The 10,444-nt window shown below is 40.9% G+C and overlaps 2 protein-coding genes across 2 annotated transcripts; one reads left to right on the top strand and one right to left on the bottom strand.

The window, feature by feature from the left end:
• Positions 1–10: 10 nt before the first annotated feature.
• On the bottom strand, positions 11–3,727 carry crybb1l3 (crystallin, beta B1, like 3). The gene is made up of 6 exons (XM_082503464.1): positions 3,709–3,727; positions 2,682–2,755; positions 2,442–2,560; positions 2,220–2,352; positions 1,594–1,736; positions 11–1,025 (listed from the first exon to the last, which is right to left on the bottom strand). The coding sequence occupies exons 2-6, from the start codon at positions 2,745–2,747 to the stop codon at positions 857–859; spliced, it is 630 nt and encodes a 209-aa protein (XP_082359590.1). The 5' UTR covers positions 2,748–2,755; positions 3,709–3,727; the 3' UTR covers positions 11–856.
• A 3,437-nt stretch (positions 3,728–7,164) lies between these two features.
• cryba1a (crystallin, beta A1a) lies at positions 7,165–9,696 on the top strand. The gene is made up of 6 exons (XM_082503467.1): positions 7,165–7,212; positions 7,715–7,781; positions 7,941–8,059; positions 8,329–8,470; positions 8,797–8,939; positions 9,163–9,696. Exons 2-6 carry the CDS (start codon positions 7,743–7,745, stop codon positions 9,308–9,310), a joined length of 591 nt encoding a protein of 196 aa, XP_082359593.1. The 5' UTR covers positions 7,165–7,212; positions 7,715–7,742; the 3' UTR covers positions 9,311–9,696.
• Positions 9,697–10,444: the final 748 nt, after the last annotated feature.

Here is a 10,444-nt window from a genome sequence, read left to right on the forward strand (position 1 = left end):
GCCCAGTGAGACTTGCTTTCAGGTACAGTTCTTTTATTTTTCCATTGGAAAGTTGCTTTCCAGATGCCAGCATCCCTGAGAACATTTAAAATGCAAACCTTCTGGACAGCCCCATCAGTGAGGTGAAACAGGCCAGCCAAAAGATATTCACATCAGCAAACCCACAGCTCTGCACTGCTCTTTTTTCTTCTTCTTCCTTTTAAGTCTATTTTAATGATTAACCAGCATTGCCGTCCAGGCTCTGAGTCTGTTGCTTTGCGATGAGGATATGGTGCCTCCCTCTGCCTGGAGAAATAACTGCAGGCCATGTGTTGGGTTGAGAGCTGTCCATGGTAGTACTTTGTAAGCAGATATGATATGTGTACCTTTATTCTAGACTAGACTATGGATCCCAGGAGAAGGAGAGCTCCGTGATGAACAGGCTTAGTGACATCATTTCAGCTTGAAATACATCATCGAGTAAATAAAAATAAAATCAAAGAGTTGCAGGTATGATTGGAAAAATAGCATTGAAACAAACTAATAAACACAAACCATTAAATCCACTAATCCCCTTTAATCCCCTGTTCAGATAAATCATATAATCTTTCCATGAGGTCTGTAGACAGAGAGCTTTGCTACGTTTTTTTTTTTTTAAACCTGTGTTACAGTTACTCTGAGAGTCTGTGACAATAAGAAATTTTCATCCCATTCAGAATCGTTCACCCCGCCACATACTTCCAAATCCTACCAGGAAACAATATTAAAATGCTGTTAGCTGGTGTGGCCATGTGGCTGCTGAAGGATCTCCAGGGGATGTTTTTAGCAGCATGACTTCACCCTTGCTATTCCCTCCTTTTTAGTCAACTGGACTCCTCTATGCGGTCATTTCGAAGCAGCCCCTGCGGTGCGTCTGCATGTCTCTCACGCGGCGGATGGACTGGATCTGGGAGTGGTGGGCTCCCCACTCATTCCAGTGCTTGAAAGGACCCATTTCAAGCATATATTGGTAGCCACGGTAGCCAGGGTACTGGTAACCCACCCAGCTATGTGAAGAAGACAGAAACAGAGGTTAACTACAATGCTTTAGCTTTCAGTTTTCAGCTACGTTGCTATACAAATGACAAAGGTATTTTCTGTATAAGACAACACCTCCCAGTGCTTCGTATTTTACATCTGTTTTCATATTTATTTGTTCTGTCTTTTCTTATTGCACTGTGGATTTCCATGTTGTAATTTTAAGTATTTGATGGGCTATACAGGTGTACACTGTCTGATGGTGTGTTATATTTCTTGGTTATTATTTTTGTCCGATCTGTGAGACTACAGATGAAAAGGAGCCTTTTGACTAATTCTGGAATCTTTGAATCTGAAGAGCCCAAATACACTAAAGCTATAAATCATCCATATTATCTGACAGAGGCATTTTGGATTCCGGCCTTCAGTGAGGTCATCAAGTCTACCAGTTATGGCCCAATCCCCCTCCAGTCAGGGTGAACAGTACCCCTCGATCACCCCAAAAAACATGCCCTAAACAGAGAGCTCAAACCAAGTGGGGAGTTGCCACTGAGCCTGAGTCGAATTAGCCAAAAAAGATAACTAGAAATGGCTTACGTTCCACCGGTGACCTGAATGCTGGCAACACGATCCTGGAAGCCGTAAGACCACAAACTTGGAACATCCTCGTCGCACACTTCCATCTTACGACCCTCAAAATTTGCACATTCATACAGGCAGATCTTGTGGTCCTGCGGGTCCTGTTGGAGAAATACATTGTTTGTCGCAGATTGTGTAAATGTTCATATTTCTATTCTAGATTAACAAACAAAACAAAACAAAACAAAAACAAACAAAAAAAAAACATAACCAAAGCATTATTATGATTACTGAGGATAAATGATGTATGCATAAATACACAATGGTTGTGTAATATAAATGTTTTAGAAGATAAAATCAAATCCTTGAAAAACAACAGTGAATACTTTTTGTTGTTTGGGGGTTTTTTATAGTTGAAAATGAAACAGCTGCAAAAAAAAGACATCTAATGAATCCTTTCATCCAAAAATGGAAGAAGACTATAAATACACGTGTGAACCCCTCCCCTCACACAAAAAAAAATAAATTCCTTTGAGCCAGCAAAAGACAAAAGAAAGAATAGATGGACACGAGCTGCAACGTGAGGCGGACACCAGAGACTAAACCAAAAATTGACAGGCTGAAAAATGTCCACCACAACTTACCATCCGGAGAGGTCTGATTGACATGATGCGGTCGCACCTGTAGCTGTTGGACCAGGTGTCCCAGCGGGGGTACTCTCCTTTCTCCAGTATGAACATCTCACCGGTCATGTTCTGCTGCTCATACCCGACCCAGCTGGAGAGGCGGACAAACAGATAAGGAAAAGGGGCAACCTAAAGTGTGCTGTCACTCACAGTGTGTCTAACACGGGGTCAGTGACTTACGGTCCGATCTCTACCCGGATGGAGCCGATTCTCTCCATGCCCTTCTCGCACAGGTTACGGGACTCTCCAAACAGGTCCATTCTACGTCCCTGGAAGTTCTCGTATTCATAGAGGTATATCTGGAAAGCAAAAACACACTGAAAGCATTAGTTTCTCAAGTACAGTACTTTAGATACATAATTACTTGTTTTCATGTTTTTTTTAGGGCTCTTGGTGTTAAAAAGAAAACCGTAGTAGTACCTTGTGATTGCGCAGCCCAATGGCAGAGTGGCTGCCTATGCTGCCTTGAGCACCTGAGTGAGACATGATCAGCTCTAGAGGGAAGAAGCATGAAGTCAGTCAGCTGTTTTTAGAGATCCTGAAGAGGATAATTACTTCCACTCGACTGCTGGAACATGGCATAAACTCCAGCACGGCAATTAAATTAAAATAGTGGTCATTTAAAATCAAAGATTACTATTCTTTTCTTTTTCTAAAGATTCGCTGGATAGATCCTTGATGCTTATTCATTTAAAAGTAGGTTTTTCTCAGAGTTATCCAATGGCTGTTTTCAGATATAGCTTGTTTTACTTTTGCAGTCTATAAAACGAGTCAACACAAAGCAAACTGAAACACATAATTTGAAGTCAGTTTTTCTTCTGGCACATCCAGCAGTGACATCACAGTTGGGATCAAGGTGAGAACTTCAGCCACACCAGTTCAACAACAAAAACAGGGTTTAAGTAGAGTCAAGCTGCTCATTAAGGATAAAAAAAAAATCCGTTCTGAAAATGATTGAGCTCATTATAAAATAAAAAAATAAACTATGGGTGTCTTTATATTCAAGCATTTTGGACACATCGTTATTATGTGAACATAAATCTAAGGCTGATCAGTTTTTAATGCTTAACTTAGTTATAATAACTCACTTTATCAGATTTTGACCTTAAAGTTGTATTTACTGTGTAAATATTCCAGGACTGCAAGAACATTCAATGATCATCCATAAATCTGTCAATAGTGGCCTGAGCGGCTTTTTAAGGACAAAAGCACTGGGCGCAGTCTCTTATCTTTCTCATTCATGTTAACTTCAGGGTGACAAATGAACACGTAAACTGCATTCTGTGTCAATATTCCTCCTGTTCAGGCCAGAGTTAAGGTTTAAGAGAAGAGGCAGTCCCTAGTTGGTTCTTTGAGTCCAAGGTGTCAGTAGACAGGAAAACAAACACAACATTTCCAAATAACGAGTCTAGCAGTTCTTTAAAAGTTAGAAAGAGGAAAAACTTACAGTTACAATTGAAGGAATGGCCGACCTTTAGAGAAAGTGATGGACGCCGACCTTATGAGAGGGGATATATATATACATTCACATCCAAACCAAGTCTACAGAGGCAGGATTCCGGCTTCTCATTGGCTGTGAGCTGGCTCACAATGTGGGGTCAAAGGGCACGCTGCTAATCCGTGGACAAGTCATGATGACTCAGCTGCTCCTTTTGTTGTCCTGGACCATTGTGGGGGACCAGGGACAGTCACTGCCATCAGCAGAAAGTCTGCACACACACACACACACACACACACACGTAGGTGTTTGTCCTGTGTGTGTGAAGCTGTCACTTCTCTTCATGACTTTCTTTTAAAAAGCTTTTTCTTTTCCTCATGTTTTTTCTTTTCTGTCTTTCATTTCATTTTCACTTCTTGCTCTGTGATATATATTTTTTTGGCTTTCACTTTCATTTTTTCTCTTTTTTTTGATGCTTCGTGCATGCAGTCTAAGCTTTTGAGCCCCACGTCTCTAATATGCTGACTGCAGTAGCTTTTGTATAGGCAGGCAAACGGACACTCTTTGGAACATTTGGGTGGTCGACAGGCTATAGTCATGCAGATAGACATGCATCCATGATTGTATCATACAGACGCTTTATTTTCTACATGCACAGCAGCAGACTTGCAGAGTGGCAGCTTCTTGACATGACTTGTGAAATGACCAAAAGACCAGAAACATTAAATGTATTTTTGTTTGCTATATTAAAATAAAAACACGGTGTCATTTTCTTTTACAGTCATGGTAAAAGCAAGTGCACTCTCTCTTTCAATTTTAAGGTTTTATGTATCTGGACACAATGAAAACATAATTCTAGTCCTTAGCAGTGTCACGGCGAATGGGATGAGCCGTGTGGAGAAAATAAAGGAGGATCCAAGCACAGGCACTTGTGGAGGTGCGAAGGAGGTTTGTTGTAAAAATAAAACACAAGGTGAAAAATGGCAGAACGGAACTAAAGATAACCTAAAGTGTAAGAAACTAAAGTATCAAACATGAACACAAACATGACAAAGGGTGAGCAGAGGCATATCAAGGTGGACAGCAGGGTGAACACACGGTGGATACACAGACAGACCAGCAACTGGTACACGAGTAGACACAACTTAAATACACGCAGAAGAACACAGGGAGATTACAAACAGGTGGGGAACACAGCTGGGAGTAATTGACAAGACGAGACAGGGGAAGCAAAACTGAATACACTGACATCAGACATGAACCTTCAAAGTGGAACATGGAAACATACACTGACAAAACTCAGACCTGATACTGGCTGTTTTCTCAGGCTTATATTATATTATATTATTTTTGTGTGTGTATGTGATGTGTTGGTTGTCTGTTTGTTTGTATGGACATACTGCAAATCAATTTCGCTGTAGTGAACAACTACAGCAAGTGTGAGCAACTCTATAAAAGTGGGACTTTTAGCAGTTTGGTGGTCTGTAGTATTCAGGTGTGTGCTAACACAATGCCAAGGAGGAAATACATCAACAATGATCTTAAAGCAATTGTTGCTGCCCATAAATGTGAAATTAAGGCTATTTTCAAAGAATTAGAAATGAGTCATTCTGCAGTAAGGAAAAAAAGAAGGAAAGAAAAACGACTCAAATGAAGAAAACATTCAAGATTGTTGCAAATCTCCCAAGAAATAGACGTCCTGCCAAATTTGCACTAGACTGTGCAATGCTCAGAGTAACTGTGAAAAATCCACGAGTTAAATCTCAGACACTAAAGGCCTCAGTTAGCATGTTAAATGTTAAAGTTCATGACAGTACTATCAGAAAAGGACTGAACCAGTATGGCTACCAGGAGAAAACAAACCACAAAACCTCTGGATCAATTTCCTTTCAACAGAGACCAAAATGAAGAAGTTTGGCCGTAATGCTCAGCACCATGTTTGGAGACAATCCCCCACACCTTATCAGCACAAACACTTCATACCAACTGTCCAGCACTGTGGTGGATGAGCGATGATTTGGGGTTGTTTTGCCCTCACAGGACCTGAGCATCTTGCAGTCACTGAGTCAACCATGAACTCATCTGTATATCAAAGTGATCTAGAGTCAAATGTGAGACAGATAAAACTTCTCTGAAGCTTGGTCATTCAACAGGACAGTGATCCCAAGCCTTTTCTGTATTGGTGACATATTTCTTTCCATTTAGTTTGGGTTACACTGATTTCAACACTGTACTTGTATCTTTTTGACATTTGAGAAAGTAATTTCACAATGGTTTACCTCTTCAGCCTTGAATGTTAGATCAGCACAACAGCTTCACTTAAAATAAAAAGAATTCACAGTGTCCATGTTTAATCAAGTGGTTAATTATTCAAATGCTAAACCAAAAGTTTCTTAGATAAAACTCCAACAGGTTTTCTGCTTCAAAGCATTAGTTTTTCCTCACTGACCCACAATATGCAGGATGTGAAGCTTTAATCTTCACAAAAAGAGTGTAATTGATGCCGCCTGTATGAATATCTTTGCAGGAAATTAAGTCAGAAATTATTATTTATTTTTTCTGCCTTAAAGACAAAATTATATTAGCGTGCATAATAATAACATGTGAAATGCCACCTATTCACAGACAGCCTTTGACTTTTTAGTGCAAAGCAATTTTTGGCTCCTTTTCATTATCATTATTATTATTATTATTATTATTATTATTATTATTATTATTATTAACAGTAGTAATAGCAATATGCAAGGAGAAGATGAGTGTACACTGGAAGGTCAGCTGTTCCCGTGTAAATGGTTTTCTCTCTGTGTGTCCTTTGTAAGCTCTGCATGCATGTGTGAGTGCATGAATGAAGCCATTGCATGTCTGTCTCTGTCCATGACAGTCTGCCTGCATGACTGAGCATGTGTGCACATTGATTTGAGAGGGGAGAGGTGAAAGGATCGGAGACGTGGGGTCAGTAGAAGCGGACATGATGTACAAATCTGAGACAGAGCACACCGCATTCTGGAAAGCCCTTGTGAGTAAACAAGAGACAAGTTATCTTTTGTATTAGACAATTTTTTATGTCCCCCTAGATTTTGAAAAACCTTTAATGATGAAAAGTCTAAGCTTGCCTATCTTTTTTCAATTTTTTTGCTTTCTAACTTAATTCTACTTGTGGTGCTTTTCCTATTTGCAGGGCAGTCTCTGCCAGGACTGTGAACATCTGTTATCTGTTATCAGACTAGGCCGTGCCAGGACTTGGTCCGGCCCACCGGTCATGGACCATTTAGAACTTGTGCTTATCTGCACTGGGCACCGTGCCCTCCATCCAGTCCTACTGCAGCTAAAGCCCAGCAGCTCAGCGCCGAACAATGCACGGAGCAGCAATGTGCTGACTCCTGCCCCGACCCACAGGCCCAGCTGCTTTTCAGCACCAACATGTATAAATAGGTCCGTTTACTCTGAGGTCAGGACATCGTTTTTGTGGAGCCCCCTGTGAGCACTGAACAGCTATTCTTTGGGGCCGGTCAGGTAAGCCCTCTATCTCAGTCCATTCAGCCTATACAACCTTGTGCAGACTATTGTCACTTACATTTTTGCATTTTTTTTTTCCTCTTTGTGGATTTCGCTGAGTCACATGAATGTAAAGACAGAGAGCAGACATGCATATGCAAAGGTGTACTGACGACACACAGGGAGGACATGTATGCACTGTGTCTACATCTGAACGTGGTTTCATCAAGTGTGGAGAATTTCCCATAGTCAGCTGTTTCAAGCCCAAACATGTATGACAAAGGCAGTATTGTTATATATGTCAAAAACATTCTAATTAATGAACTTTGTAAATTTTGTTATAAAATTTGGTCAAATTCAAAAAAAGACACACCAACATGACACATAAAATGATGACAGTCTGTAAGATCCTCTTATATTTTGCATAAAAACTGCAGAAATGCTCGTTATTGTTTTAAGTGGTGTGAATGATAAGCTGTATGTTTAATAAATGCAACACTCCCTTCTCTTCATTCTGAAGGTATATCAAGTCGGAAACACAAAGTAGCATGGCTCTAAACAACCCTAACCCACTGGGACCATGGAAAGTGAGTCTGACGCCCTTGTCATGGATCAACAACAAAAGCAGATAATGCTTTTAAATATCAAGCCTGGCCTGATAAATGTGTGACGTGTGCATCTGTGCACACATCAGTGTGTGCGTGCAACATGTGCATGCTACATGTATGCATTTGTGTCCGCTCCAGATCACAGTTTATGACCAGGAGAACTTCCAGGGGAAGCGTCTGGAGTTTACCTCAGCCTGCCAGAACATCATGGAGTGTGGCGTTGACAACATTCGATCCTTGAAGGTGGAGTGTGGCGCGTAAGTCACCCACAGAGAAAAGAAAATCTCGAAACCAGAGTGTGACCTAAAACACATTTATCATTTATCAGAAAGATACTGAAAGATCTGTTAGTATTTAAACTCAAAACATAACATCTGAAATTACTTATAGCCCTCACTTATAACTATTTAAAGTTCACTATAAGCTTTTTTAAAATATACAAAACATTTGCCTGATGTCTTCTAATTGGTCTGTGTTCCTGTGATCCAGCGATGCATTCATGTGTCTCTCTGTTTGTTCGTGGCAGCTGGGCAGGATATGAGCACTCCAGCTTCTGTGGCCAGCAGTTTGTTTTGGAGAGGGGAGAGTACCCTTACTGGGAGTCATGGAGCGGCAGCAACGCCTACCACATTGAGAGGATGATGTCTTTCCGCCCCATCTGCTCTGCTGTGAGTTTCTGTCCTAAATCAGCAGCTTCTGCTTTTTCTCCATCTATACAAAATGTAAAAAAAAAAAAAGTATTTGTCTCATGAAATGGTCTCATGTGTGTGTAAAGCTCGATAGAGTGACTAATAAAGGCGCTGAGTGCAGCCTAAAATAGAATGGAGTGCACTTGCAACTTGTAAATTATTAGATTTTGGGCCCAATTCACACAATTTTAATGATTATTATGCAACTCTTTTGTGCCTGGAAGGTTGCTACCTCATTACTACACCTATCACCAACATCATGTGTTCTTTTGCCTGTTTTCTCTGGCTGACTCATGCTCGCACAGAATCACAAGGAGTCCAAGATGGTGCTATTTGAGAAGGAGAACTTCATGGGGCGCCAGTGGGAGATAAACGATGACTATCCTTCCCTGCAGGCTATGGGCTGGGGCAACAACGAGATCGGATCTATGCAAGTTCAGAGCGGCGCGTAAGTCTCGACATCGGAACTCGTATTACTCTTTACAGGCTTCACACATGTTAAAATTGGAACAAGTGAAGAAAACTGTAGCTGATAGTGGCTTCCAGGCTTATCCACTGGCATACAACTGTTGTCTTTTCCTCCTGTAGCTTCACGTATATTTTTCTAAATGCATTTCATTTCACTTGCTGTCTAAACCACAAATTCCCCTCTCCTCCTCCTCCACCACCAGCTGGGTGTGCTACCAGTTTCCAGGTTACCGTGGTTACCAGTACATCATGGAGTGTGACCATCACGGTGGCGAGTACAAACATTACAGAGAGTGGGGCTCCCACGCTCAGTCCTTCCAGGTGCAGTCGCTGCGTCGAATCCAGCAATGAGACCCCGCGGCCTCCTCTCCCAGCCTCTCGCTCTTTACCTCCTCCAGATCTTCCCTCCTGCTCCTCCTCTTCCACCCTTAACCCAATCATTCCAGCACCTTCTGGTGCTTTATCATCGAGATGTTTACGACACTTTTCTTGTCTGTTGCCAAATGAAAATAAAGAGAAAACATGAGAAGAATAAAAGAAAGTTAAAAACAGGCCACTGTAGAGAAGCTCCTGACTGATGCCCCGCTGAGGAAAGAAAAGGAGGACGCTAAAAACAGGCCTCAAGGCAGCAGCAGGGTGGTGATGTCACTCAGAGTCATTGCTCCTCATATTTGTGGATAACTGTGGTGCTGCCAGTGTTCAATAAAGACAGAAGAAGGCAACTTAAATAAAGAGTCTGCTGCTAACCTCTGGTGTGCTCAGTTGTGATTTATTTTAAAACAGCGAGCTTTGCTTTAGGCTTCTCTGTTTAACTGTGACTATTTGCAGTGAAAAGAAGCTGGGAGCACATAAGGGATAGTAGGTATATTGGTAGTCATGTTTTGTTTTACGCCTTAATAGAAGCAAAATTGACTTATACTTACATAACACCTTTCTACTCCATTTGAGCACTCACAAGTGCTTTCTAGTACAAGTCACCCAATCACATACCCTGGTACCCTGGTTCTTCCATATCTTACATATTGTGTGGAAGTGTGGGGAAACACATATAAAAATACAACTAATCCATTAGTCACAGTACAGAAACGAGAACTGCGTATTATTCACAAGGCTGGTTATCTAGATCATACTCACAAACTCTTCCTTCAGGCAAAGTTACTTAAATTCCAGGATCTGGTTAATTACAATACATCTATAATCTTATACAAAGCCTTTAATAAACTTCTACCTACAAATTTACAAATTATATTTGAAATTCGAGAAAGGGTTTATAATGTGAGAGGCTTCGGAGAATTCAAATTACCCAGAACTCGAACAACCTGTAAAGGTTTTTGTGTGTCTGTATGTGGTGTGAAAATCTGGAACAGTCTGAGTTTACAACTGAAACAATGCAAAAATATTCATAGATTTAAATTCCTCTACAAACAGTTGGTCTGGTCACAGTATACTCAATGATGGTTTTGTTGTGCTCTGTAATGTCTGTTC

The sequence above is a fragment of the Aulonocara stuartgranti genome (genome assembly GCF_965226115.1).
Source record: "Aulonocara stuartgranti genome assembly, chromosome: 14".
Classification (NCBI taxonomy): domain Eukaryota; kingdom Metazoa; phylum Chordata; class Actinopteri; order Cichliformes; family Cichlidae; genus Aulonocara; species Aulonocara stuartgranti.

What these genes read in the sequence shown, in the direction of transcription:
- crybb1l3 (XM_082503464.1), bottom strand. Translation starts at nt 2,747, where the DNA reads ATGTCTCACTCAGGTGCTCAAGGCAGCATAGGCAGCCACTCTGCCATT. An exon ending in TTGGGCTGCGCAATCACAAG is followed by an intron (nt 2,561 to 2,681) that starts GTACTACTACGG and finishes TTTGCTTTCCAG; the next exon opens with ATATACCTCTATGAATACGA. An exon ending in ATTCAGGTCACCGGTGGAAC is followed by an intron (nt 1,026 to 1,593) that starts GTAAGCCATTTC and finishes TTCTTCACATAG; the next exon opens with CTGGGTGGGTTACCAGTACC.
- cryba1a (XM_082503467.1), top strand. Translation starts at nt 7,743, where the DNA reads ATGGCTCTAAACAACCCTAACCCACTGGGACCATGGAAA. An exon ending in TCCGCCCCATCTGCTCTGCT is followed by an intron (nt 8,471 to 8,796) that starts GTGAGTTTCTGT and finishes ATGCTCGCACAG; the next exon opens with AATCACAAGGAGTCCAAGAT. An exon ending in ATGCAAGTTCAGAGCGGCGC is followed by an intron (nt 8,940 to 9,162) that starts GTAAGTCTCGAC and finishes CTCCACCACCAG; the next exon opens with CTGGGTGTGCTACCAGTTTC.